Source organism: Nelumbo nucifera, chromosome 1 (assembly GCF_055504915.1).
Source record: "Nelumbo nucifera cultivar China Antique chromosome 1, China Antique-T2T, whole genome shotgun sequence".
NCBI lineage: Eukaryota > Viridiplantae > Streptophyta > Magnoliopsida > Proteales > Nelumbonaceae > Nelumbo > Nelumbo nucifera.
In genome coordinates this window covers 26,922,652-26,945,649 of record NC_142649.1, presented here as the reverse complement: position 1 = coordinate 26,945,649, position 22,998 = coordinate 26,922,652, and the positions used below count along the sequence as shown (strand labels likewise).

General features: G+C 35.4%; 3 protein-coding genes across 3 annotated transcripts; 2 read left to right on the top strand and 1 right to left on the bottom strand.

Moving 5' to 3' along the window:
• Window positions 1–5,914: 5,914 nt before the first annotated feature.
• LOC104609697 (S-protein homolog 5-like) lies at window positions 5,915–6,292 on the top strand. The gene has a single exon (XM_088889401.1). It carries the CDS (start codon window positions 5,915–5,917, stop codon window positions 6,290–6,292), a length of 378 nt encoding a protein of 125 aa, XP_088745527.1.
• Window positions 6,293–17,285: 10,993 nt separating this feature from the next.
• LOC104609696 (S-protein homolog 24-like) lies at window positions 17,286–17,741 on the top strand. Its single transcript, XM_010276067.2, has one exon. The coding sequence runs from the start codon at window positions 17,286–17,288 to the stop codon at window positions 17,739–17,741; it is 456 nt and encodes a 151-aa protein (XP_010274369.2).
• Window positions 17,742–21,764: 4,023 nt separating this feature from the next.
• Window positions 21,765–22,319, bottom strand: LOC148803034 (uncharacterized). The gene has a single exon (XM_088889332.1). It carries the CDS (start codon window positions 22,317–22,319, stop codon window positions 21,765–21,767), a length of 555 nt encoding a protein of 184 aa, XP_088745458.1.
• Window positions 22,320–22,998: the final 679 nt, after the last annotated feature.

Here is a 22,998-nt window from a genome sequence, read left to right as displayed (position 1 = left end):
AAATTCTTTTATGTAAAAACAAATTTTCATCAATAAAATTATTGGTAGCACAAATATAACTTATATTAAATCTAGATGTTTAAATATCAAAAGTAATTGCAATTTTAGAATTAAGATTTGATAACATAGGAATTAAATTTTGTTTATATGAATAAAAAAAATTTAAAGCATATGTTCTAATAATATTTCTAGAAACTTTTTAAATTGTTGATTTATAAATCTACATTAAAATTTTCAAGTTTAATATCTTCAGCTAATAAAAAAGGTTTTTCAGCATGCACAATATATTTTGCTAACTCTTGCTTCATTTTTTCTTGGGAATATTTGAAAGTACCAAAAATATCACTTCCTATTTGTGGTTGTGATGTTTCTTTTCCTTCTTCTTCCACTTCTTCTCCTTCTTCTTCTTCTTTCATCATATGGCATATCAAATGTCTGCCCAAGTGGTCAGTACCACCACTACTACTGTAGCTAAAGTCACTCATACATTTTTAACAAATGACTCTCTTTTCCTTCCCCTCTACTTCCTCTATTTTAAATATTGTCCAAATCGGGCTAATCAACCTAATGTTCTCCTTTTTCTTTCCCCTACCTCTAGCAGTAGTACTAGGGGTGAGAATGTCAACAATATTAGCAGCATCCATATCGGTGCTAACACTATCATATTATGATTGAATATCGACGTCGTCGACATTAACCACGTTAGGGAATTGGTGTTAAGAGTGAGAGGAGGAGCTGACCATTTTTTTAATTATAAAAAAACAAAATTTAATTTAATTACACTTACCCGAATTGCCGATTCGGAATCTCAACTTGATTTCAATGGTTGAAATTTTTGAATCTCTCAAAATGCTAACTTGAGATACCCAAACAAGCCTTCTTCTTATTGAAACTTGAATCAAGTTGAGAATTGGAGAATAGAGAGAGTATGAGAGTATATGTGAAAGTATGAATGTATGATGTATGAGAGATTGAGATTTGAGAGAGTATGAGAATTGGTGTGATGAGAATGGTGGAGGGTAAAGCTATTTATAGGAATTGAAAATAATTTAATTCTCCAAAATACCCTAAAAACTAGTTGTTTTTAATTATTAGGAGGAGTATTTTGGTCATTATAAAGTAATTTATCACTTTCCCTAAATACCCCCTAAACTAATTGTTATATAGTTGTTGGGGGCATTGTTGTCATTTTATCTCCCCCAAAGCCAAAATGCATAAATACTCCCCCATATAGCTGTTTATAGCTATTGGGGGTATTTCTGTAAAAAAACCCCAAAAAATTGAAACTAGTCGTGGGGGGGGGGGGGTCTCCAATGGCTAATTCTTCGGGCGGGTCATGCTTGGCCCATTGCGGGCTTGTGGGTCGAGCCGTGCTAGCCCACGGGCCATAGGTAGTGGCATGACAGTACGGATCATATCGGCCTAACCTATAGACCTAAAACCCCAAGCCTGACACGACCCATACAATCATACTGTGCCGTGGCACAGCCCATGACCAATTGGACTGGTATGGCTCAAAATTGTGCTGGGCCGCAGGTGGCACAGCCCGATTACACCTCTAACTATATATGTGAAGCCAAGGCAAGTATTGTATTACATAGTAAAGATTTTGTTTGGGCATTAAAATAGATTGTAGGAAAAAATTTGGTGGGATGGAAAAAGAGGTGATGGAATGGATGAAAAAGGGAAAAAGGGTGAAAATTTTCACATTCCAATGTTCCATTGTTTAATTGCAAAAGGGAAAATTAACCACAATAACAATTATTAATTAATTAATTAGAGAACTTAAAATCCCTTCTATATACGATACAACTGTTGTCAGATAGATGATTGAAATATGCAGGGCTGTTGATGAGGCATACCTTCACCCAAGAATGTCCCATGCTTGTTTTGAAAACTCGACACCCACCATATAGGGTAGGGTAGAGGTTGAAAATGTAGCGTGAATCCAAGACAGAAGCATTTGATCCTTTTCATACCATGATACGAAAGCATGATCATTCTTAGAGCTGGACTAGAACCATTAATGATGGGCATGAAATAGTGGCTACATAAAATAGGTTCAAACAACACCTTTCATAGGAGATGATTGGTGACATCAAGCTTGATGGGTACTAGATTAGTGATATTTGAAATCACCCTTGAAGAAGATGATTACCAGCATTAAAGTTGCAATGGTATCCTCTAAGTGTTGAGATTCATTGAAAGCCATGACTGGATCAGATCGAGGTCTGTTGTGAAGCAGTTGCTCTTTATCTTTCTAAGAATACAAGATAATGATGAGAGATTACAAGACAAAGATAAGTACAAGTACAACATTTTAGTGTAACACATAAGAGGAGGATAAGATATATCAAAGAAGATACAATAGTGGGGTGTTTACATAAGCCACACATGTGCTGAATTGTATTAATCCACTGTCAACACGGCCTTCATCCTAGGGTGGAGACTCTACACCACGTAACTATGATGCAGAAAAGCTTCTTGGAGGTGTGAAACCTATTTTTCTTAGGGTTAGCTTAAAAACAAAGGGGTCCCAAAGAAAAACAAATTCTAAAAAATTCATAGTTTATACGATCAAATAGTTCTCCCATGTGTCTAATAAGGCTTCAATCATTATTTACTTCTCTCTGTTCCAATCAAATCCTGTTTGCTTAAATCTTAATTTTGTTAATTCTTTATACCAACATTTTAGATCTTGTGTTTTTTTACTAAGGCTTAACTTGGAAGGAGTATAAATGCAAATATGCAAAGTGCAAAATCTTATATTTTGTATTATTTTTTATATATTTGCATTGTACATATTTATATTTGTACTCTTTCCAAACCGAGCCTAAAGGCTTTGGTGTTGAACTTCAAGCAAACTTCTAATTAAAAACTTTGTTAAATCTCTTTTCAAGCATTTGGTTTTAGCCAGCTTGAAACCACTCCCCTACTTTGGACTTGCATTACTAGTAAATCTATTAAAACATTTTTTTTAACAAAAGTCTAATTTGCATTACTACTAGGATGTATCATCAAATTATGTGGTGTTGACTACATTATTTGGCATCAATTACAATCAAACACATTGATTGTACTACATTATTATCAAAGTTCTACATCATTCTACTACAATTAGTGTTATTGAAGCATACATGTCAACCATATGCACACACAATTAATTATATGTAGGGGTGATCATGGGTCAGGTCGGGTTGGGTTTAGCATTAATGATAAGTGCTTTAACCTAGACTCAAGCCCGGCCCGGCCCAGCCCTACATGGGCCTGGGCCGGCTTACGAGCTTTTCAAGCCTATAACATCTAATAATAAAAATTTAGTTATTTAATTATTTATTTTAAATTAAATTAAATAAAATGTAATATATACAAAAAAATATCGCACAAATCCAAAGTAATTTTTGGGCTTGGTTAAGCTTTGAACTTATGTACAAAAGAAGGCATGTGCCTCATTTAATTCTATGAGTTGGTTTGACTTAGCTTACTTATCCTTTTATAGATGAAGACAATGCCTCCATTCCCATTATTAGTAATGTGGGACTTGGAATAACACTAAATATTGAGTGATACCACTGAATGTCTTTCCAAGTCTCACATTGCTTAGACAATGAGAATGAAGGCCTTGCCTTCCATCTATATAAAAGCTTTGCCTAAGAGAACAATTTATATATTTGTATTGGCTTAAGTGTTCACACAAGTATTGACATGTGTGAACTAATTAATATTTATTTATATGTTAAAACTTAAAACTTTTATATCTTACATAAAAAGTAAACATTTAACTTGTATATATAACATATATAATATAATGTTATAATATAAATTTAAAAATATATATTATATTATATTATGAGTCGGGCCAAGCCTGGGTTGGGTTAAAAGTGTTGGGCCCATGCCTGGTCCAAAAAATTCTTGGCTCGATGCAGGCCGGGTTTACACACAAAAACCTAGGGCTAGGCCCAGAAATTTGCAGGCTGGGCTGGGCCAGGCGAAGAATGATCACCCCTAAATATATGCATCTAATAGGAGGAATTGTATATGTGGTCAAAGTCACCTTTAATAGTTGTATTCAATTCACAAAATACACAAATAGAAATGATAGAATACCTAGAAAAAGGAAAAAGAAATTTTAAAAGCTTTATATGCCAGTACAATCCACGTTCAACCACATGCAAGTTGCATAAGCAATATGTATAATAGAAATAATATATACTTATCTTGATAAAGAAATATCCACTAAAACTACAACAAAATTCAATTTATCTAATAATAAAAACAAGATAGGATCAAAAACAACACACTAAAACATACAAGATATCGACCAAAAAAATACTTATAAGATGATCCATATAAAATGTGGCATAGTAATCTCCTACTCTACTAGCTAGGACAACATACTACCTATATCGCGGTACAATTCATTTGTAAAAAGGCCATTACTTAAAGATAGACCTAGCTATTTGGGGTCATGTAGGAGTAGACTTGCGGGTACGATCCTAACCTTTGTCATTCTTTTGCATAAAGTCCTTGCCATCACTTAAATGTACAACTATCAATGGGTTGCGTCTATCTCATCAAACGAAATTGGCCGAACTGATTATCTATATATATGCATATGTATGTATATATATATATATATGTATATATATAAATAATTTACTAGTTAATGTTATTTTTATTGACATTGTATTACCAAAAGAGAAGTTCAGGTTGCTTATCATAGGTTAGATGTCAGGTATAATCAGGATTGATTGAGTCAGACCCGATTATCCTTATTAGGGATGGACATGAAATGAAATTTTCACATGTTATTTGAGATTGATGACTCATTGAAAGCTCGATCAATAATTCAAATTGTCTAAATCAAGTTTGAGCCCAATATATAAGCTTGTTTACTGATCAAGACCAATGAACCTTGGTTTGTGAAGCTCATAAACCTAATTGAGCTTATATTATATATAATATTTTTAGTCTTGATATGTATAATAATAAATATTTTTAACTTTTTATTTGTATAAATTCTTATTTTTTTATACAAAGCCCGAACCCAAACTCGAACCTCAAGTTTTTCTGCCTAGCTAAGTTGAAATGGTCAAATATTCAACTTGACTGATTCAGATCCACCTATAATCTTGATTAGTAATTGGTTCAGTTTTGAATGTATGGCCCCGTTTGCTTTTTGGTAAGTTACTTACCTAGGTAAATGTAATTACCTAGGTAAGCTTTTCCTGGGAAAAAATCTATTATTAAAAGGGACATTTTTGTCCCATTCAAGTATTGACAATTTTTTCCCTAGGTGGGAAAATTATTTACCTACTTAGAAGATTCTTTGGTCCCCTCCCAAATCTGAAAAAAGAACATGAGATTCATGTTCAATGAGAAACAAAACCCCATTGACCAATTTCCCCCTCTCAAAATTGTAAAAAATAACGTTCCCTATATAATATATAATAGAACCGATAATGATGATCTAGTCTGTACCTGAACAGCCCCTAATACAATGTAATTCATTTATAAAGAGTACATGTGATGCATGAGTTCCATACATGCATGGAAGCTAATCAATGCGGGGACGGTTTCCTTCTTTTAAGGAATTAATAGAACAACAGACAGACAAGCATACTTGTCTTGCTTGACTTAATTTCTAGGAGTGATATGATCCAGTGGCAGCATTCACGTTGGATGGGAACCGTGAACCCTAACATGTTCACCGCTCAATTTGGTCGAAAGTTTTCCAACCAATGACTGATGTGATGAACACAGTATAGGACTCATCAGATCACTCACCAGAACTACTATTCCTACTGCGTCAAATCTTACTACCATTAAATTCTCTTAATTATCTCTCTCTCTTTCTCTCTCTCTATATATAAATTGCCAAGTTTTGCAAAGATAGATCACCAAGAGATCCAAAATGGGTAGTCAGTTCCGCTACTGGAGTTTCATGCCTGTTGTAGCCATGGCGATGATAATAGTGCTCAGTTTGAGCCATTCATCAGTGGTATCGGGAGCTTTCTACTCACAAATTGAAGTGACATTGGTCAACATATTGGAGCCCGGGAAGATCCTCCACGTCCACTGCAAATCGAGGGATGACGATTTGGGTGATCACTACATTCCTTATTCTCAGTCCTGGTATTGGAGTTTTTATGACAACCTGTTCGACACCACACTCTTCTGGTGTAAGATGGATTGGAACAAGACAGGAGGGCCTATGGTAAGCGGTAGCTTCGAAATATACCATGCAAGAAGGGATTTATATCGATGCGGCAGTGATGTTTCTGGAGAATAGCGGAAGATGGCCTTTACTCTTTAAATAGCCGCAAGAATGTTTGGCAAAAGTTATTCAACTGGCCTTAGATTTAGTGTCTCAAATGGAGTACTATGAAGTCTGAAAATTTCTTGTCTGCAGAAACCATGAATAAAAGGGTTTTTCTTTTTCCCTGCAATTGTTAATTTAGATTTAGTTTGAATGTTTGTTGCAAGGAAGCTTAGTTCTTTGGTTGTGTTTGTATTTCTTTTCTTCAATTCTACATTAATTTCACTAGTTGTGGTCGTGACATGTCCCCTTCTCAAATCTTCATCTTTGGATTCCTGACCAGCTTTAGGTTTAGTGCTTGTTAATTATTATAGTTATATATATATATATATATATATTGGGTTTGAACTTTTAAGATGCTAAGCAATTAATCATCGTTCTTCATTGCAAACTATTAATTGGATGGGTTCATGCTCATCTTTGCTCACTGAACTAAAAATTTTGGTATTAAAAAAATGCCAAATTTGGTATTATGTCAAAATATTTGGAGAGAGTAGAAATACAAGTATTTGCAGGTAACAAACCAACACATTCAGTCCCCCTTCTCAGGTAGATAACAGTGCTGCAAAAGGTGGCAAATGTGCTGTTACAGGTGGTAAACCAACACACCTGTCTCGCTTTCAGGTGTATTGACAGTGCACTGAGTTAGCTTGCTGAAAGTTTTTTGATAGATAATGTTAGAAATGAAATTAAATTACAGTTTACGTTGAACCTTTTACTTACCACTAAGTGGGCCCCGTTGATAAGTGGGAATAAGGGTGGATTTGAGCCAAAGTAGTACAAGGCTTGAGCTCGAATTCAGTTCGAGTTAGAGTCTTGAGCTCGAACTCAGTTCGAGTCAAAAACTCGTAAGCTCAAACTCGACTCAGCTCGAGCTTGATTTGAGAAAAAAATGTTTTATAAAAATAAAAAATTATATATAAAATTTTTTTTTATTTAATATTTTAAAAATAAAGAATTATAAGAATTAGTTATTATTATATATAAAAATTAAAATATTATATATATATATATAATATTTTTAATATAATATTAAGAATTATAATAAACCATCTATGCTTAGACAAAAAGGATTCCAAACACTGAATTGGGCTGAGGTATTGAAGCACCAGCTTACTCTACAAGGGAAGAAAAAGGTAAAGAGAGGGGACCCAACCCATGTTGGCATCGTCACCCCGAATGCCATTAACCATACTATGGCCTTTTTCTTTTCTAGGAAATCAACGTGTAAATGGTTTTCTCAAAGATGGTGTGGGCAGTAAAACAGATGGCTAATTAATTTAATGAATACTATATATATCGAAGCAAACAAATTAAATTTGGCCACACAACTACTAATTAAGCTAGACTTTTCTCTGCACATGAACCATGGAAAAGATATTTTTATTATATTACTATTACTGTGAAAGTAAGATCACACAAGGTAAATTCCAACCCTTCAAAATAAATAAAAAAAGATGACATCTTCACGGTGGTAGACTGTAGACAAATCTGAAGGCCAATATGACACATTAGTGAAGCCAAACCTAACTTACAGATAGGAAACACATAAGAGGCTACGACTCTTAGGTCAATGAGTCAAAATTAATTGTATTATTTTGTATGCATTTGCATTGCAAAATTTTGTATTTATATTATTTCTAAACTGAGCCTTAGCTAATATTGTAAATCAGAAAGCATTAGCCATTTGAAATGGTTGAAGTAACTAGCTATTAGTCTAATTAATACAGACAATATGTAAGATAACACCCATTCATGTGTAAGATTTAGGCATTGTTTGGGAAGAGTGCAAAACTAAAATTCCAACTTGACCTTACTAGTATCATGAAACATGCACTCACAATTTTAAACTCTTTCTTGTGCAATTCCTCTAGAGCCTTTCAAGAAATCCACATTCCTCCAACAGAGATATCTGCATAAGAAAATAAAAACATGCACTCATAATTGAAGTTTGTCCCACTACATATCAAAATTTAGTTACAAACCAAAGCCAAAGAAAGATAGTCCAAAACAAGCTCATGGCATCAGGCACCAATGTTTTTAGCTGGATTATTAGTAAAGCTGACCAAATTTAAAATTGAAAAAATTGAAAAAAAAATTGATCTGGCCTAGAAAGATGAAGGAAATAGGAAACATGAAGGACTGGGATCTATGGAGAATGATGAAAATTAGGCAAAAGCACTTGCACATGATTAACACTATCAAAGGTTAGACAAAACCTCCATGGATTATCAAAGGTTAGCTAACATTGGATTAGGTGTTGTTATTTGGGCTTTTGGTTTTTGGAGACCCTTAGGCTGTAGGTATTGTGATGTGGGGCCACTAATTTTAAGCCCCAAATCTCTCAGACTCTTGCTTTCTAGAGGCCATGTGGGTACAATGGAATCTCTATGTCTACTACAATATCGTGTTCATTGGACAAGCAATCTTAGGTTCACATTCATCCTACCTACAACAGAAATGTGGAATATTCTTAATACAGTTCCCCATCCTATCCCCTCCTCTTCCTTGTTAAGATGGTTGATTCTTCTACATATTGAATCAAAGCAAAGCAAAAAAAGGAATAGAAATATAGAATCTACTATTGTAAAAATCCAAGGAGCAATGCTGCAAAATGAATCAATAGAGCCACAAATACAAAAGCACTTGTGCGTATGGTAACCACATCCTGCCTGCATTTTAGCAGAGAAGATTGATCGAGTCAGACGCGATTATCCTTATTAGGGATGGACATGAACTGATTTTTTCACAAGTTATTTGAAATTGACTCATGAAAAACCCAATATATAAGCTTGTTTACTAATCAAGACCAATGAACTTTGGTTTGTGAAGCTTCATAAACCTAATTGAGCTTATATTATATATAATATCTTTAGTTTTGATATGTATAGTAATAAATATTTTTAACTTTTTATATGTATAATTTTTTATTTTTTTATACAAAGCCTGAACCCAAACTCGAACCTCAAGTTTTTCTACCTAGCTAAGTTGAAATGGTCAAATGTTCAACTCGACTTTGATTCAGATCCACCCATAATCCTGATTAGTGATTGGTTCGGTTTTGAATGTTTATAATAGAATCGATACAGATGATCCACTCTGTACCTGAGCAGCCCTTAATACAATGTAAGTTATTTATAAAGACTACAGATTATTCATGACTTCCATACATGCATGGAAGCTAAACAATGCGGGGACGGTTTCCTTCTTTTAAGGAATTAATAGAACAACAGACAGACAAGCATACTTGTCTTGTTTGACTTAATTTCTAGGAGTGATATGATCCAGTGGCAGCATTCACGTTGGATGGGAACCGTGAACCCTAACATGTTCACCTCTCAATTGGGTCGAAAGTTTTCCAACCAATGACTGATGTGATGAACACAGTATAGGACTCATCAGACGGGTTACTCACCAGAACTACTATTCCTACTGTGTCAAATCTTACAACCTAATTAATTAATGTCCTTTGTCAACTATTAAATTCTCTTAATTATCTCTCTCTCTTTCTCTCTCTATATATAAATTGCCAAGTTTTGCAAAGATAGATCACCAAGAGATCGAAAATGGGTAGTCAGTTCCGCTATTGGAGTTTCATGCCTGTTGTAGCCATGGCGATGATAATAGTGCTCAGTTTGAGCCATTCATCAATGGTATCGGGAGCTTTCTGTTAGACAGTTTTGTATGCCCTTAGCTTCAATCAGAATGATGTACTTTATGAGTTTATTGTAAATGAATAAAGATACATATTTGATTCATTTTCCCTTGGTATGTTTCTGTGTAATACCCTTAAACTGGACACTTAATGAGACTCGTGTTAGTTTAGAATGTTCACAGCCAGTGGGTCGGTCTGGGGAGACCTATCCTGACAAGGCTGACACTGTGGTGCCACCAAGTCGGTTGGGGTGGCCTGTCTCAGCTGCCAGGGTGAGACCCTAGGCACATACAGTGTAGGATTAATTGAATCTTTGAACTGGACCAGATTTCCAGTATTGCCCTGGACCTTGGAGATTGATGGGCAAAACTGGAAAGTTACACCCGACCCCTAGACTCGATTATGATACTACACTAGGTGTCGGATTGGGCTGTCTTTGATGTACCAATCAGTGAGATCCTTAGCGGGGGTCAAAACCTGGGTATGTTGGGACAGTCCGAGAATTCATCTGAGTGGGTGATCATAGTGACAGGATCAGCCCCTTTGTCGGACAAAGGTAATGATCGGGGATGCACTCTCACTGATGGAAACCAAGACTGCCGGCAGCCGATTTCAACCGTTGAGATTTGTTTTGCAAAATATATTTTATATAAGATATAAAAGTATATATGTATGGTTTCTAAATTGTTTGCAAGAAGGTTTTAATTCCCGGGATCCATATGAGTGGAGAGTGCAACACTGTTCCTTGCAGCCGAGGGAGAGGTCCTCTCTTGTCGGGCAGTGTATGATCATTATGGGCTGAGAGGTTAAGTGTAAGACCATTGAGGATAATGCCTGATGGGTTAATCTTGCATCTGCCCACAGTCCCTGGGTGTTACAAGGTGGCTTGGCCCAGGGACCACTTAGTGTAAGTGTTGGGCCCATAGAGATCATTTGATGGGTTTCAGGGGGTACACTGTCTTCAGCAGTGCATTCGGCCAGGCCTTGTAACAAAGGCTGGGCTGAACCCATGTGACTGATGTGTAGATCAATGCTTGGGTCCCACGCCATACAAGGAAGCCCAACTGGGCAGCAATTTGGAAGGTTTTTTGAGTACATAACCTTAATGGGCCTTAAGCCCATTTCGAAATGGGCTGATTTGATCAGTCATTTAAAGGGGGCGAATTCTGAAGTGGGTCAGCTAAAAGGATTGGGCTTAGACCCTATCCACTCAGAGAGTCCAAGATCTAAATAAGATTTAGATCTGGAAACCTCCTAATTAGATTAAGAGACAGCTGATCTGATTTGCAGATAAGATAAGGATTATCCCTTATCACTAAGGGACTTCTAACCCAAATATGATTTGGATTAGCAACTCCTAATCTGATTAGGAGCTGATCCCTTTGAGATTATAAAAGGGGAAGGGGGCGGCAGCCTTTTACATCATCAACAGCATTCTTCTCTTAAAGAAAGAGAGATTGAGAGATTTCCTACATACTGTGAATTCTCTCCTGCCGCCACCTTCCTGCCATTGCCATTCCTTCAGTTCGATCTCCAGTTCTTGGGAGCGATCAAGATTTGATCTTGATCTCAATCTTTTGGGAAAGAATTGGTTGGATCTGTACTCACAAGCCGTCCAGTTGATTCTTGCGAAGGGTCAAGTTCTTTTGAAGAACATTGCTGATTCTGCTCCATCCTTCACTGCGCCATCTTCAGTGGGAGCAGATTTTGGATCATTCCTTGGGCGTGAACACCTCCATTGGGAGATAGTATTTCTCCGTATCAGGTATAATCCTCTCCCACTCCTTTTGGTTCAGATCTGGTTCAGTTTATGGTTCAAGATTGATCATTGAAAATATGATTTTCTAAATAGGGAATACGATTCCCAGTTGAAGGGAGAGATAAAATTTTTGAAATTCGCCCCTTATTCCGCAATCTTTGGGCGTCCATAGGATGAATCTCTCGTCCCTTCACTTTCTACTTACCAATTCAGGTGATATTGGTCAACGTGTTGGAGCCTGGGAAGACCCTCCACGTTCACTGAAAATCGAGGGATGACGATTTGGGTGATCACAACCTGTTCGACACCACACTCTTCTGGTGTGAGATGGATTGGAACAAGACAGGAGGGCCTATGGTAAGCGGTAGCTTCGAAATATACCATGCAAGAAGGGATATATATCGAGGCGGCAGTCAATGTTTCTAGAGAATGGCGGAAGATGGCCTTTACTCTTTAAATAGCCGCAAGGGTGTTTGGCAAAAGTTATTCAACTGGCCTTAGATTAGATTTTGTCTCATCTCCAATCAATGGAGTACTATGAAGCCTGAAAATTTCTTGTCTGTAGAAACCATGAATAAAAGGGTTTATCTTTTTCCCTGCAATTGTTTAATTTAAATTTAGTTTGAAGGTTTGATGGAAGCATAGTTCTTAATTTGGTTGTGTTTGTATTTCTTTTCTTCTTCATTAATTTCACTAGTTGTGGTTCGTGACATGTCCCCTTTTACTTCTCAAAGCTTCATCTTGGGATTCCTGACCAGCTTTAGGTTTAGTGCTTGTTAATTATTATTATTTTATAATATTGGGTTTGAACTTTTAATTAAGATGCTAAGCAATTAATCATATATCGTCCTTTATTGCAAACTATTAATTGGATGCTGGGTTCATGCTCATCTTTTCTCACTGGACTTAAAATTTTGGTATTAAAAACGCCAAATTTGGTATTTTGTCAAAACAATCTTAAAAAGGTTTTTACAAAAAAGGCTCAATTTGGAGAGAGAGTATCAAATACAAATATATACATTATAAATGCATACAAAATAATACAAAATACATGATTTTGTACTGTTACACCGAGCCAAAAGGGTAAATTATCTTATCTTATATATATTAAAAGGATATGGGTGCTCTCTGCACTCAGGAAATGGAATTTAGTCGTGCAAATAGATCCCACGTGCCAGCACCCATTTCCAGTAATTAATAATAATAATTAATTAAGTACTGTAATAATATAATTACTGTAATAATAATTACTGATTATTACAGTAATTTAATAACTATATAATTAATAATTACTGTTATTATAAATTTTATTAATAAATAGATATTTACTTAAATCTTACTTTAAATTAAAATTATAAATACTGTTAATAAATATAGTAATTATTTTTATATTCAAAATAATTAAAAATGTTATTAAAAGTATTGTTATTGATTATTTAATAAAATATTATAATTACTAACTATTATTAATAAATACATACTGTTAATTTAATTTAATTTTGGTAATTATTAATTTAATGAATATTGTTAATAAATCCTATTCATAAATTTAATAATTACTGTTATATTAAAGATAACTAAATAATATTATTAAAACTATCATTAATGATTATTTAATTAAATAGTATAATTACTTACTATTATTGATAAATATTGTTAATAACGTTTTAACAACCGACGGTTTGACGTTCAGTTCGAAGGGATGGCCCATTCTGACAACAAAAATTACAAGTAAAAAATTATGGAGCCATTCTGGCCACCGGTTTTCGGGTCGACAATTCAATCATCTAGTTCGAATGGACAATCTGTTCTGACAACAAAAATTATAGGCAAAAAATTGAGTTTTTGAGGTCCATTAAGTAGTATCATACGTGTTATGTCATTTGAGCGTGTGACTCATACGAACCAAAAACGCAATCGTTCTGGCCACCTGTTTTTGGATCGACGGTTTGGTCGTTTGGTTCGAATGGATGACCCATTCTAACAACAAAAAATTATAAGCAAAAATTTATGGAACCGTTTTGGCCACCAATTTTCAAGTTAGCAGTTCGATCATCCAGTTCGAACGGACAATCTGTTTTGACAACAAAGGTTACAGGCAAAAAATTGAGTGTGTAAGGTTCATTGAGCAATATCATACATGTTATGTCATTCAAGCGTGTGACTCATACAACCCAAAAATAGAACCATTCAGTTTAAACGGATGGCCCATTCTCATAATAAAAATAAAAAAAATAAAAAAAAAACCAAAAACCATTGAACAGGTCAACGGTTCGACCACCCGAGTCAATGGATCGTTGACCAATTCAACGATTTTTGGCTACGAACCAAGATTAGGATAAAACAGAATCGATTGACTGGATGGCCGATTAAAAAAAATAAAAAACAACCAAAAATCATTAAACAAGTCAACAGGTCAATGGTTCGACTACTTAGGTCAACGGGTGATTGATCGATTCAACGATTTTTGGCTAAGGACTGGGTCAACGGGTCAACAGGTCAACGATTCCATTCCAGCCCCTTCCAAGTAGGGCCCCTCTGCATGAACTTTCATTTGTAACAAAAGCCCATTAAACTTTTAGATTCCAACAAGCTCTCTTTTTTAGTATTCTGTCAGTTGACTTTGAAAAAGATTCTCATGTGATTGTTTAAATTTTCTAATTTCCCAAACTATCCTTTTTTTCTAATAATTTTTAAAACAATTTTTGAGGTTCTGTTTAGCATTTTTTTTTCAATTTTCATTTGTTATGGCTTTAATTAGTATTAATTGCATGTTGTGTTTGTTGTAATTCTAGGTTTTTATTTTATAGAGCTTTCTTCGTTTTTTTTTTATTGAAACTTCCATTTTATAGAAGTTTCTCGAGTCATTATGTTGGTAAATTAATTTTTGGGTAAACTACAAATTAACACCCTATATTTTAGGGGTGGTGGCACTTAACCCCCTAAACTTTCATTTGCAACAAAGACACCCTGAACTTTCAAATTCCAACACTTTGCCCCTTCTCTTAGTATATTGTCAATCAATTAAAATAAGATTAATTCTTAGTCCATTTGATTTGCATTTAGAATCGAAATCTCCGAGAATCGGAACTGGAATGGTCTATTTCCATAGTTTGTTTGGTTCATATAGGAATTAAAATGGAAATGGAATCAATTGGAATGGTATTTCATTCAAAAGGGTGGGGGAGGGAATGACCATTCCCTTGAATGGAGGAATGTCATTCCACTCAGAATGGGAATGGGATTTGATCTGATTCCATCCAACCAAATAGTTGGAATTGGAATGGCCCATTCCGATTCAAATTCTAGACCCCTATTCCTGCAAACGAATCAAGCCCTTATTTGACTTTTATGTACCTATTAAACACTTCTAAATCCTCAAACTACCCTTTTCTTATTTTTTTGGGACCATTTTCTCATTTCTCTCACATATTTATGTAAACCCTCTACTTAGGTTTCGTTTCTTCTTCTTTCTCATCCAAAGTGGGTGGAAAAAGAGATAATGCGCTTTGCCCTTTTCATTTTTGTATTTTGAAATTTCATCCTTTTAGCTATATATGAATCTTGAAAGGACATATTAGTAAATTAACTTTTTTCGTCAATCAAGAGAGTTGTGTCACTAACCACAAAGTAGATGGTGGTAGCCCATATTTTTGCATCACTCAACTTTAGGTGTGAGCATTTGGTTTAAAACCAAGCTGAATAAATCAAAATTTAAAAAATTGAACTTAAAAAATGAAAACTGAATCAAAATTGAAATAAAGAAAAACCAAAATAACCAAAACCAAAAATTTAGATTAGGCTTTCAGTTATTTCAGTTAAAACCAAATTTCAATAATATATTACTATATTATATAAAAGTTATAACATATAATATTATAATATATTATATTTTAACATGATATATCTTATAGATTATACATTATGTATTATATATTATATATATTACATATTATATAGCAAAAGGTTGGTTATTTGAATTTCTAATTCTAAAAACCAAAATGGAAACTGAAATCTTCAAAAATGAACTAACCAAAGTGAATTAACCAAAACCTAAAAAAAAAAACCAAAAAAGTCAAAGCTGAAATTTTCGCTTTGATTTTTTGATTTTAACCGTATAATGCTCACCCTTACTCAACTTAACGAAGAGGGGGTCTTGTTGGAATTTGAAAATTTAAGGGGTCTTCATTGCAAATGGGTTAAGTACACTGCAACCCAATGCAGAATTCTGAAATCAGCCTCCCATAGTCTACTAGGAGCCCCCATGGATTTGGCATCAATCCACGGTCAGGATTCATCTTCACTGTACGGTGGGGCTAAAAAAATCTGAGCTGGACTGATCAGTCATTCTCCCAAAAATCTTTCTTTGGAAAGTAGCTTCACCTTTAATTGATGTCAATGTTAGGAATCTTTTAAATTAATGCCACTTTACGTTAAAAGAGTAATGGCTCCCAAAAAAGGAAAAAAAAAGTAGAAGACCATACTACCAATAGAGGTGTGAAGGAGGAGAAGAAAGAAGAGGGATAACCTAAGAAAGTGCAATGGAAAATCTTAATCAAACACACATCTGCGAGTTCAGATCTGCACCCCACAACATCCCACAGCACATTACCGCCGTGTATTGGGAACATCTCCCGATGAATACACCCATCAATGGAAATGAAAAAGCAGTTCACATTGTCTTATAAATTTCCATGGCTCATCACCAGTTTGGGTGTGTTAGGGAATTAAGATAAGGTTTGGTGTATGTGTTGTTATTGTAAGGGTGATTTTGAATAGAATTACACTAGGAGTTCTCAGTAAAATAGAATTTGAAATGGATTAAGATAGACTACATAGAGTACTAGATATATTCTAAGAGTTTGAGTTTGACTTTGAATATGTTTGACCTGTTTTAGCCTATAAATATGATGTAATTACCATATTTAAGCAATGCATTCTTTTTAGCCTTCTCTAAAATCTAATAGGGCAGGGGCCGGGGTTATTGCAAACTGCACAACCACAGTCACAGCAAATGTGTTCACATATTTATCAGCCATGTCCAGCCAGAGACCTTACCAACTGAGATAATTGGCACATTTATGTTACTATCTTGTGGACGTTTACATGAAACATATTTGGGTAATCTGTACCAGGAATCAATGAGTACATTCATATATATGCACAGTACACAGCCTGTTCCTCACACTTAATTTAGAAGGAGTACAAATACAAATATGTATCTTTCTGTCAAACCTTGTATTTTGTATTATTTTGTATGTATTTATACTGTACATATTTGTATTTGTACTCCTTCCAAACTAAGCATCAAGGAAAAACTAACATCCCCTAAAATTGTAATTATGTCAATTTAAGAAAAGATTCATTCCAAGTCTCAGCCATATCCAGCGAGACCTTACCAACTTAGTTAATTGGCACCTTTACGTTCCTATCTTGTGGACGTTCTTTCCTCCCACCATTAATTAATTTGTCTCATCGGCTATATTATATATATTATATATACCAAGTTACCAACGTTGAACAACATCAACAACATACCAAAGAGATCCGAAATGGGTTTGATGCATGTGGTAGCCATTGCGATGATAGCGCTCAGTTTGAGCCATTCATCAATGCTGGTATCAGGACTTTATTACAAAGAAATTCATGTGTCGTTGATCAACATGTTGGAGCCTGGGAAGAACCTCCACGTTCACTGCAAATCGAAGGATGACGATTTGGGTGATCACTTCATCGGTTATAATCAGAACTACACTTGGGGTTTTCATGACAACCTTTTCAGCAGCACACTCTACTGGTGTGGGATGGATTGGACAAGGACAGGAGGGTCTACTGTAAGCGGTAGCTTCGAAATATACCATGCAAGAAGGGATATATATCGATGCAGCAGTTTCTGTGTCTGGGCAATCAGGGAAGATGGCCTTTATTCTTACAATAGGGATACGGATGATTGGGAATTTTTCTTCAATTGGCCTTCGATTAGTAAAGGGGCCGACATGAAGCCATAAAATTTCTGTCTCAAATCATGAATAAAAGGGTTTTTCTTGGTAGTATTTGTATTTCTTTTCTTCATCATTTCACTAAGGGTCTATTTGTTTTTTCTTAATTCTTATCTCTTAAGAGGAATCTTTTAATTTTAAGAGAAAAATGGTTGTTCGTTTCCTCTTATCTCTTAAAGTGCAATACTACAACTTTTTGTTTTCCAATGATACCCCCAAAAAGACAAACAAAAGCTCTCATATATGAGGTCAAAATGGATATTTGATAATTTTCAGAATTCAAATTCAAAATCAAAACAACATTCTCTGCATTCAGAGTTCAAAGGAAAGAAAAGTTCATCAATACCAATATACCTCTTAGGCCTCGTTCGCTTTTCGGTAAGTTACTTATCTGGGTAAATGTAGTTCCTGGGTAAGTTTTTCCTAGGAAATATTTACCTAGATAAATGCATTTACCCATGTTCTTTTATTTCTCATGTAAATAAGGCAATGACCATTTTATCCATAAAATTCTATTATTAAAAGGGGTATTTTTGTCCCATTCAAGTGTTGATAACTTTTCCCCTATATTTACCCACCTAGGAGATGAGTATCATTTACCTAGGTAAGTGATACATAGGAAAACTTTTCTTGATCCCCATACAAAACTAAAAAAAGAACATGGGATTCTTGGTCAATGGGAACCAAAATCCCTTTGACTAACTTTCCCCCTCTCAAAATCCAAAAAAAGAATGCCCCTTAATGTAATTATTGCACTTTCACATGTCAGACTTCAAGAAAATGAAGAGGCCCTAATTGTTGTCGTGACATGACTCCTTTTATCTTACTAAACTTTCATTTGTAACAAAAGCCCATTAAACTTTCAGATATTATTATATTTAAAAATTCATATATTTATACATTATTATTAATTTATTAATACATTTGTCATGAGTTTCTTTAAAACTCATGAATAGGAATTCCATCTCTAGGGAGGCCTAAAATACCCAAATCTCTCTCTCTCTCTCTCTCTCTCATTCCATTCCCTAGGGGGCCTAATAAACTATCCAACGTCTCTCTATCTCTCATTAACACACTCTTAATTCTCTCTCTCTAATAATATTATATTTCTCTCTCTCTAATAATGTAATATTTCTCTCTCTTTAATAATATAACATCTCTCTCTCATTAATACACTCTAATTATCTCTCTTTAATAATATAATAATTCTTTCTCTCTATTTCTTTAGTAATATAATATATTGATAATAGTGTAAAGCTTTATTAGTGACATGATAATAGTCTATAGATTTATTAGATTTATTGATGATAATGATTACTTTTTATATTTTTAAGGGAAATTGTCTAAAACTCACCATGAGTTTTCAGCATTTATATTAAACTCTAAGCTCACCACAACTTTTCAAAACGTCTAAAATTCACCATGTTAGTAATTTTTTATTTTCCAAAACTCACCTTCCATTGGTGCAACGTTAATGTTTCTTAACAGAGGTGCCCATGTCAGCATAAATAACACTTTTATAACCAAATCGCCCTTGAATGGCAAGTTAGAGGAAAAGGGTCTTTTTCATTTTTCAGCTTTCCTTTTTTTTTTACATTTTTAGTGTTTTTGTTTTCTCTATTTTCTTACATTTTTCTATTTTTCTACCATCTATTAAATTTCTTGTATTTTTTGTTATTTAATGTTTCTTAATAGAGGTATCCACTGGTGTGTTCGGAAGCATGTCGTTAGCCATTTCGGAACACCAGCTTTAATATTTATAAATTTACCGTTTCTCACAAAAATATAAATGCAGTAAATGGGTGAGAACGGGTTGTATCCACAGGGAAGCAATGGAAAAATAATTATGTACTTAGATCCGGGAAAGAGAACACAAAGGTGAGTTGTAGAAATATAAAATTAATTAATTAAAAAGAAAAATGGAATTCAGTAAAACCAAATTCAAACAGCACTGAGAATAACATGTGCATAAAAATAAATAACAGAAACAAATAAATAAAAGGAACGAAATAAAAATGTCTGAGAATCCGATTAGAGGTAGCAGTCTCCGGATCTCTCCTTCGACCCTAGAACTTCTCGAGCTAGGCCTTCCGTCTTACCTGGCCGAATTTCAGATCTGTAGAAAAGAAATAAAGTACAAATTAAATCTAATAAAAGTAAAATTAGTAGAAAGGAAAAATAAACTGAAAATTAAAGAACAAAAAGTAATTCTAAAACTGAAGAAAAAATGGTTGGGATTCAAATCTAGAGGTGGCAATAGTGGTGTTGGCGAACTGCAAGTAGGAACCCCTCCTCTTGCTCAGGCGTCCTCCTCTTCCTCTACCCTTGAACTTCTCAAGATCATCATTTTTCTTACCTGGGTGAATTGACCAACCCCTTCTCCAGGGCCCTTGGGGTCCTTTTTATTTAGAATGGTGGATATAACTGGAATTAGAAAGAAAGAGGGGGGTGGTATCTAGGTTTTAGCAAAAATATGGGTGCCCTAGGGTTTAGAATGAAGGGTTAGGATGTTTCTAGGGTGCTCCCTAGGGTTAGAATGCTAAAAAGAGAGTGCCTTAGAATGGATGGTGGAGATTAGAAGGGATGGAAGGTGAGGATTTAGCAGTTAGGGGCGGTTAGGATTTGTTAAGGATGAAAAGAATGAGTTAGAAGGCGCCCTAGGGTTTCCTAAGGCATGGGGAGCATGATAATACAGTAGGAGGGGCGCCAAACTGGGTTTAGCAACTAGGAGGCGCCCTCCTGCTTTCAGTTTTTCACAAAAACACCTCCTCTCTCAGCTGGACTTCACACCAACTTCCCAAAATATGCATTTTAGCCATGAAAACTTCCTTGTTTTCCCCAGAATTTGCACAGAGACCCTTAGTGGCCACAACATTGCATTTAACTAGGAAAAGGGCACATCTTGACTATTCTAAGGCCGAAGATACCTCTGAATTGATGCCCTTAAGGCATCAAAATGCAGAGTTATCACACCCTCCAACTTAAACATTGCTAGTCTCTTAGCAATGCAACCTTAAAATTACACTGATCATAGAGATCTTTCCCATCTCAAGATCTTCCCTAACAGAATTAGTCAAGCATTCTGATTCCAGCATCCTCAAACTCCGTATAAATCGATATTGGGCTTAAGGGGTAAAACTCTCTTACTTTGAATATTACAGAAACTTGGCTTAAAAATCTTATTTAGCCTTCCATTTGCAGACTGTCTTGATAAGCTGAGATTGATTTTTAAAATTAGACATGCATTCTTCTTATCATGACGCGAATCTCGACACTTGCCTTAGGTGAAGAGACCCGGTTACTAAGTGTTAGGTGAGTGTCTTTGGCATTCCCTTTTTCATTTGACGTGAATCTCGACACTTGACTTAGGTAAAGAGACTCGGTTACTAAGTCTAGGGTGTCCATTGACCTTTTATTTTCTCTTTATCCCCTTTTTTTTTTTTTTTTTTTTTTTTTTTTTTTTTGCAGAAGCACGGTTCAGGGTAATCCACTGTCTTTAACAATTTTGAAGAACTTTTTTGTCTAATTTCTCAATCTTTCCCTTCTTATCTTCATAGGGGCAAACTTGGGAGTACTTTCAAATTTCTAAATGGTTTTGACAATATTCAAATATGACCAATTTTTGACTCCTATCACATGCTACCAATTTCTACAAAATTCAATATTCTTTTATTAGTTTCCTAAACTTTTTCTATTTGGGAGTCTCTTTTAATGGAAAAAATTTTTAAAATTTTCAGTGAAATTTTAATTCTACATATTTAAAGGCTTATCTTCTCAATTTTTTTTTTTTTTTTCTCTCTCTCTCTTTTCTCACCCCCAACTTAAATGCCATTGTCCCTAATGGCATGACTAGAATGATGCAAAAAGGATTTGGGCCAAAGGGAACAATCAATAGGGTTTTCCTGAGGGGTTCAAGGTTTGCCACATGGTCTCGAATCAAGAAAAGAAAAACTCTAATCCTAAAAGTAACTGAAAATTACGTTGGGTTGCCTTCCAACCAGCGCTAAGTTTAACATCTTCAATCGGACACATTCATGCACTTTCTTCATCTAAACTCTCCGACTCACTTTCATCTTCCGACAGACATGGTTCAGATTGGGCTAACCAAGGGGTAGGCAGGGCATCTAAAAGATCATCCACTATATCCTCCTTGCACTCATCTTTCCCTAGGTTTGGATACTTAGAGGCACTAAAAATGTTTAATCGGATTTTCTGCTCCCCAAATGAAATGTCCATTTCTCCCGATTTACAGTTAGTGTTTGCATTAGCCTTTGCTAGAAATGGACATTTTAAGATTATCGAGATGTGGTTCAGTTCCTCAGTTGGGCTCATGCCTGGGACGATAAAATCCACTAAGAAGTGACAACCCTCTACCTTGACAATGACATCCTCAATAACACTTCGAGGAGTCTTGACTAACCAATCAGCGAGTTGTAGAATTACCGGGGTAGGTTCTAACTTGCCGATCCTAAACTTGTCATGAATTGACGAAAGCATATTTATACTGACCCTTAGATCCAATAAGGCCCGATCGAAGGTGATTCCAGAGATGACACAGCTTATGAGAGGAGCATTAAGGTCATTCATTTTTCGGGGAAAGTGGTTTAGGAGAGTTGCACTAACATTTGCCAAGAGCATTAATCTTTGTGGGGCCGATCGTGGTTCCATCACTTGAGTACACAACTCTTTCAAAAACTTGGCATAGGCCGAGACATGTTGGATCGCGTCAAGGAAACGGAAGTTAATATGGACTTCCCTACTATCCTCGTTGCGAGTCTCTTTCTTCTTTCGACTGGCTCAACTGTGAGTGCAGTTGGAAAGGGAACTACGGGTTGGTTGACTAAAGGTTCTTCTTCTGAAGTTTCCTTTCCTTCTTCTTCTCCCCCCAACTTAGGGTCTTCCTGATTCTTTTCTTCTTCATTAAGTCTCTTTTTCTCACACGGGTCCTCTAACATCCTCCCACTCCTTAAGGTTGTAACAGCTTTGGCATTTTCAGGCTGAGGGTTCTTAGGAGGTGGTTGAATTTGTTGTGGAGGAAAACCCGGTGGATGATTTCTAGGAGTCACAACCGGTTGACTCGGTATTTCCCATACTTCTCTCCTCGCCTTGGCTTCATCTAGCCGTCCTATTTGGCTTTCTAATCTATCGATGGACTGCTGCTGATTTAGGATCAGCTGCTGAAGCTGCATGAATTGGTCATCTACTGTACGGGTCTGAGGAGGTTGAGGGTAAGCCTGATATAGTTGGGTCGGTTGGTTCCTAGGAT

What these genes read in the sequence shown, in the direction of transcription:
- LOC104609697 (XM_088889401.1), top strand. Translation starts at nt 5,915, where the DNA reads ATGGGTAGTCAGTTCCGCTACTGGAGTTTCATGCCTGTTGTAGCCATG.
- LOC104609696 (XM_010276067.2), top strand. Translation starts at nt 17,286, where the DNA reads ATGGGTTTGATGCATGTGGTAGCCATTGCGATGATAGCGCTCAGTTTG.
- LOC148803034 (XM_088889332.1), bottom strand. Translation starts at nt 22,319, where the DNA reads ATGAATGACCTTAATGCTCCTCTCATAAGCTGTGTCATCTCTGGAATC.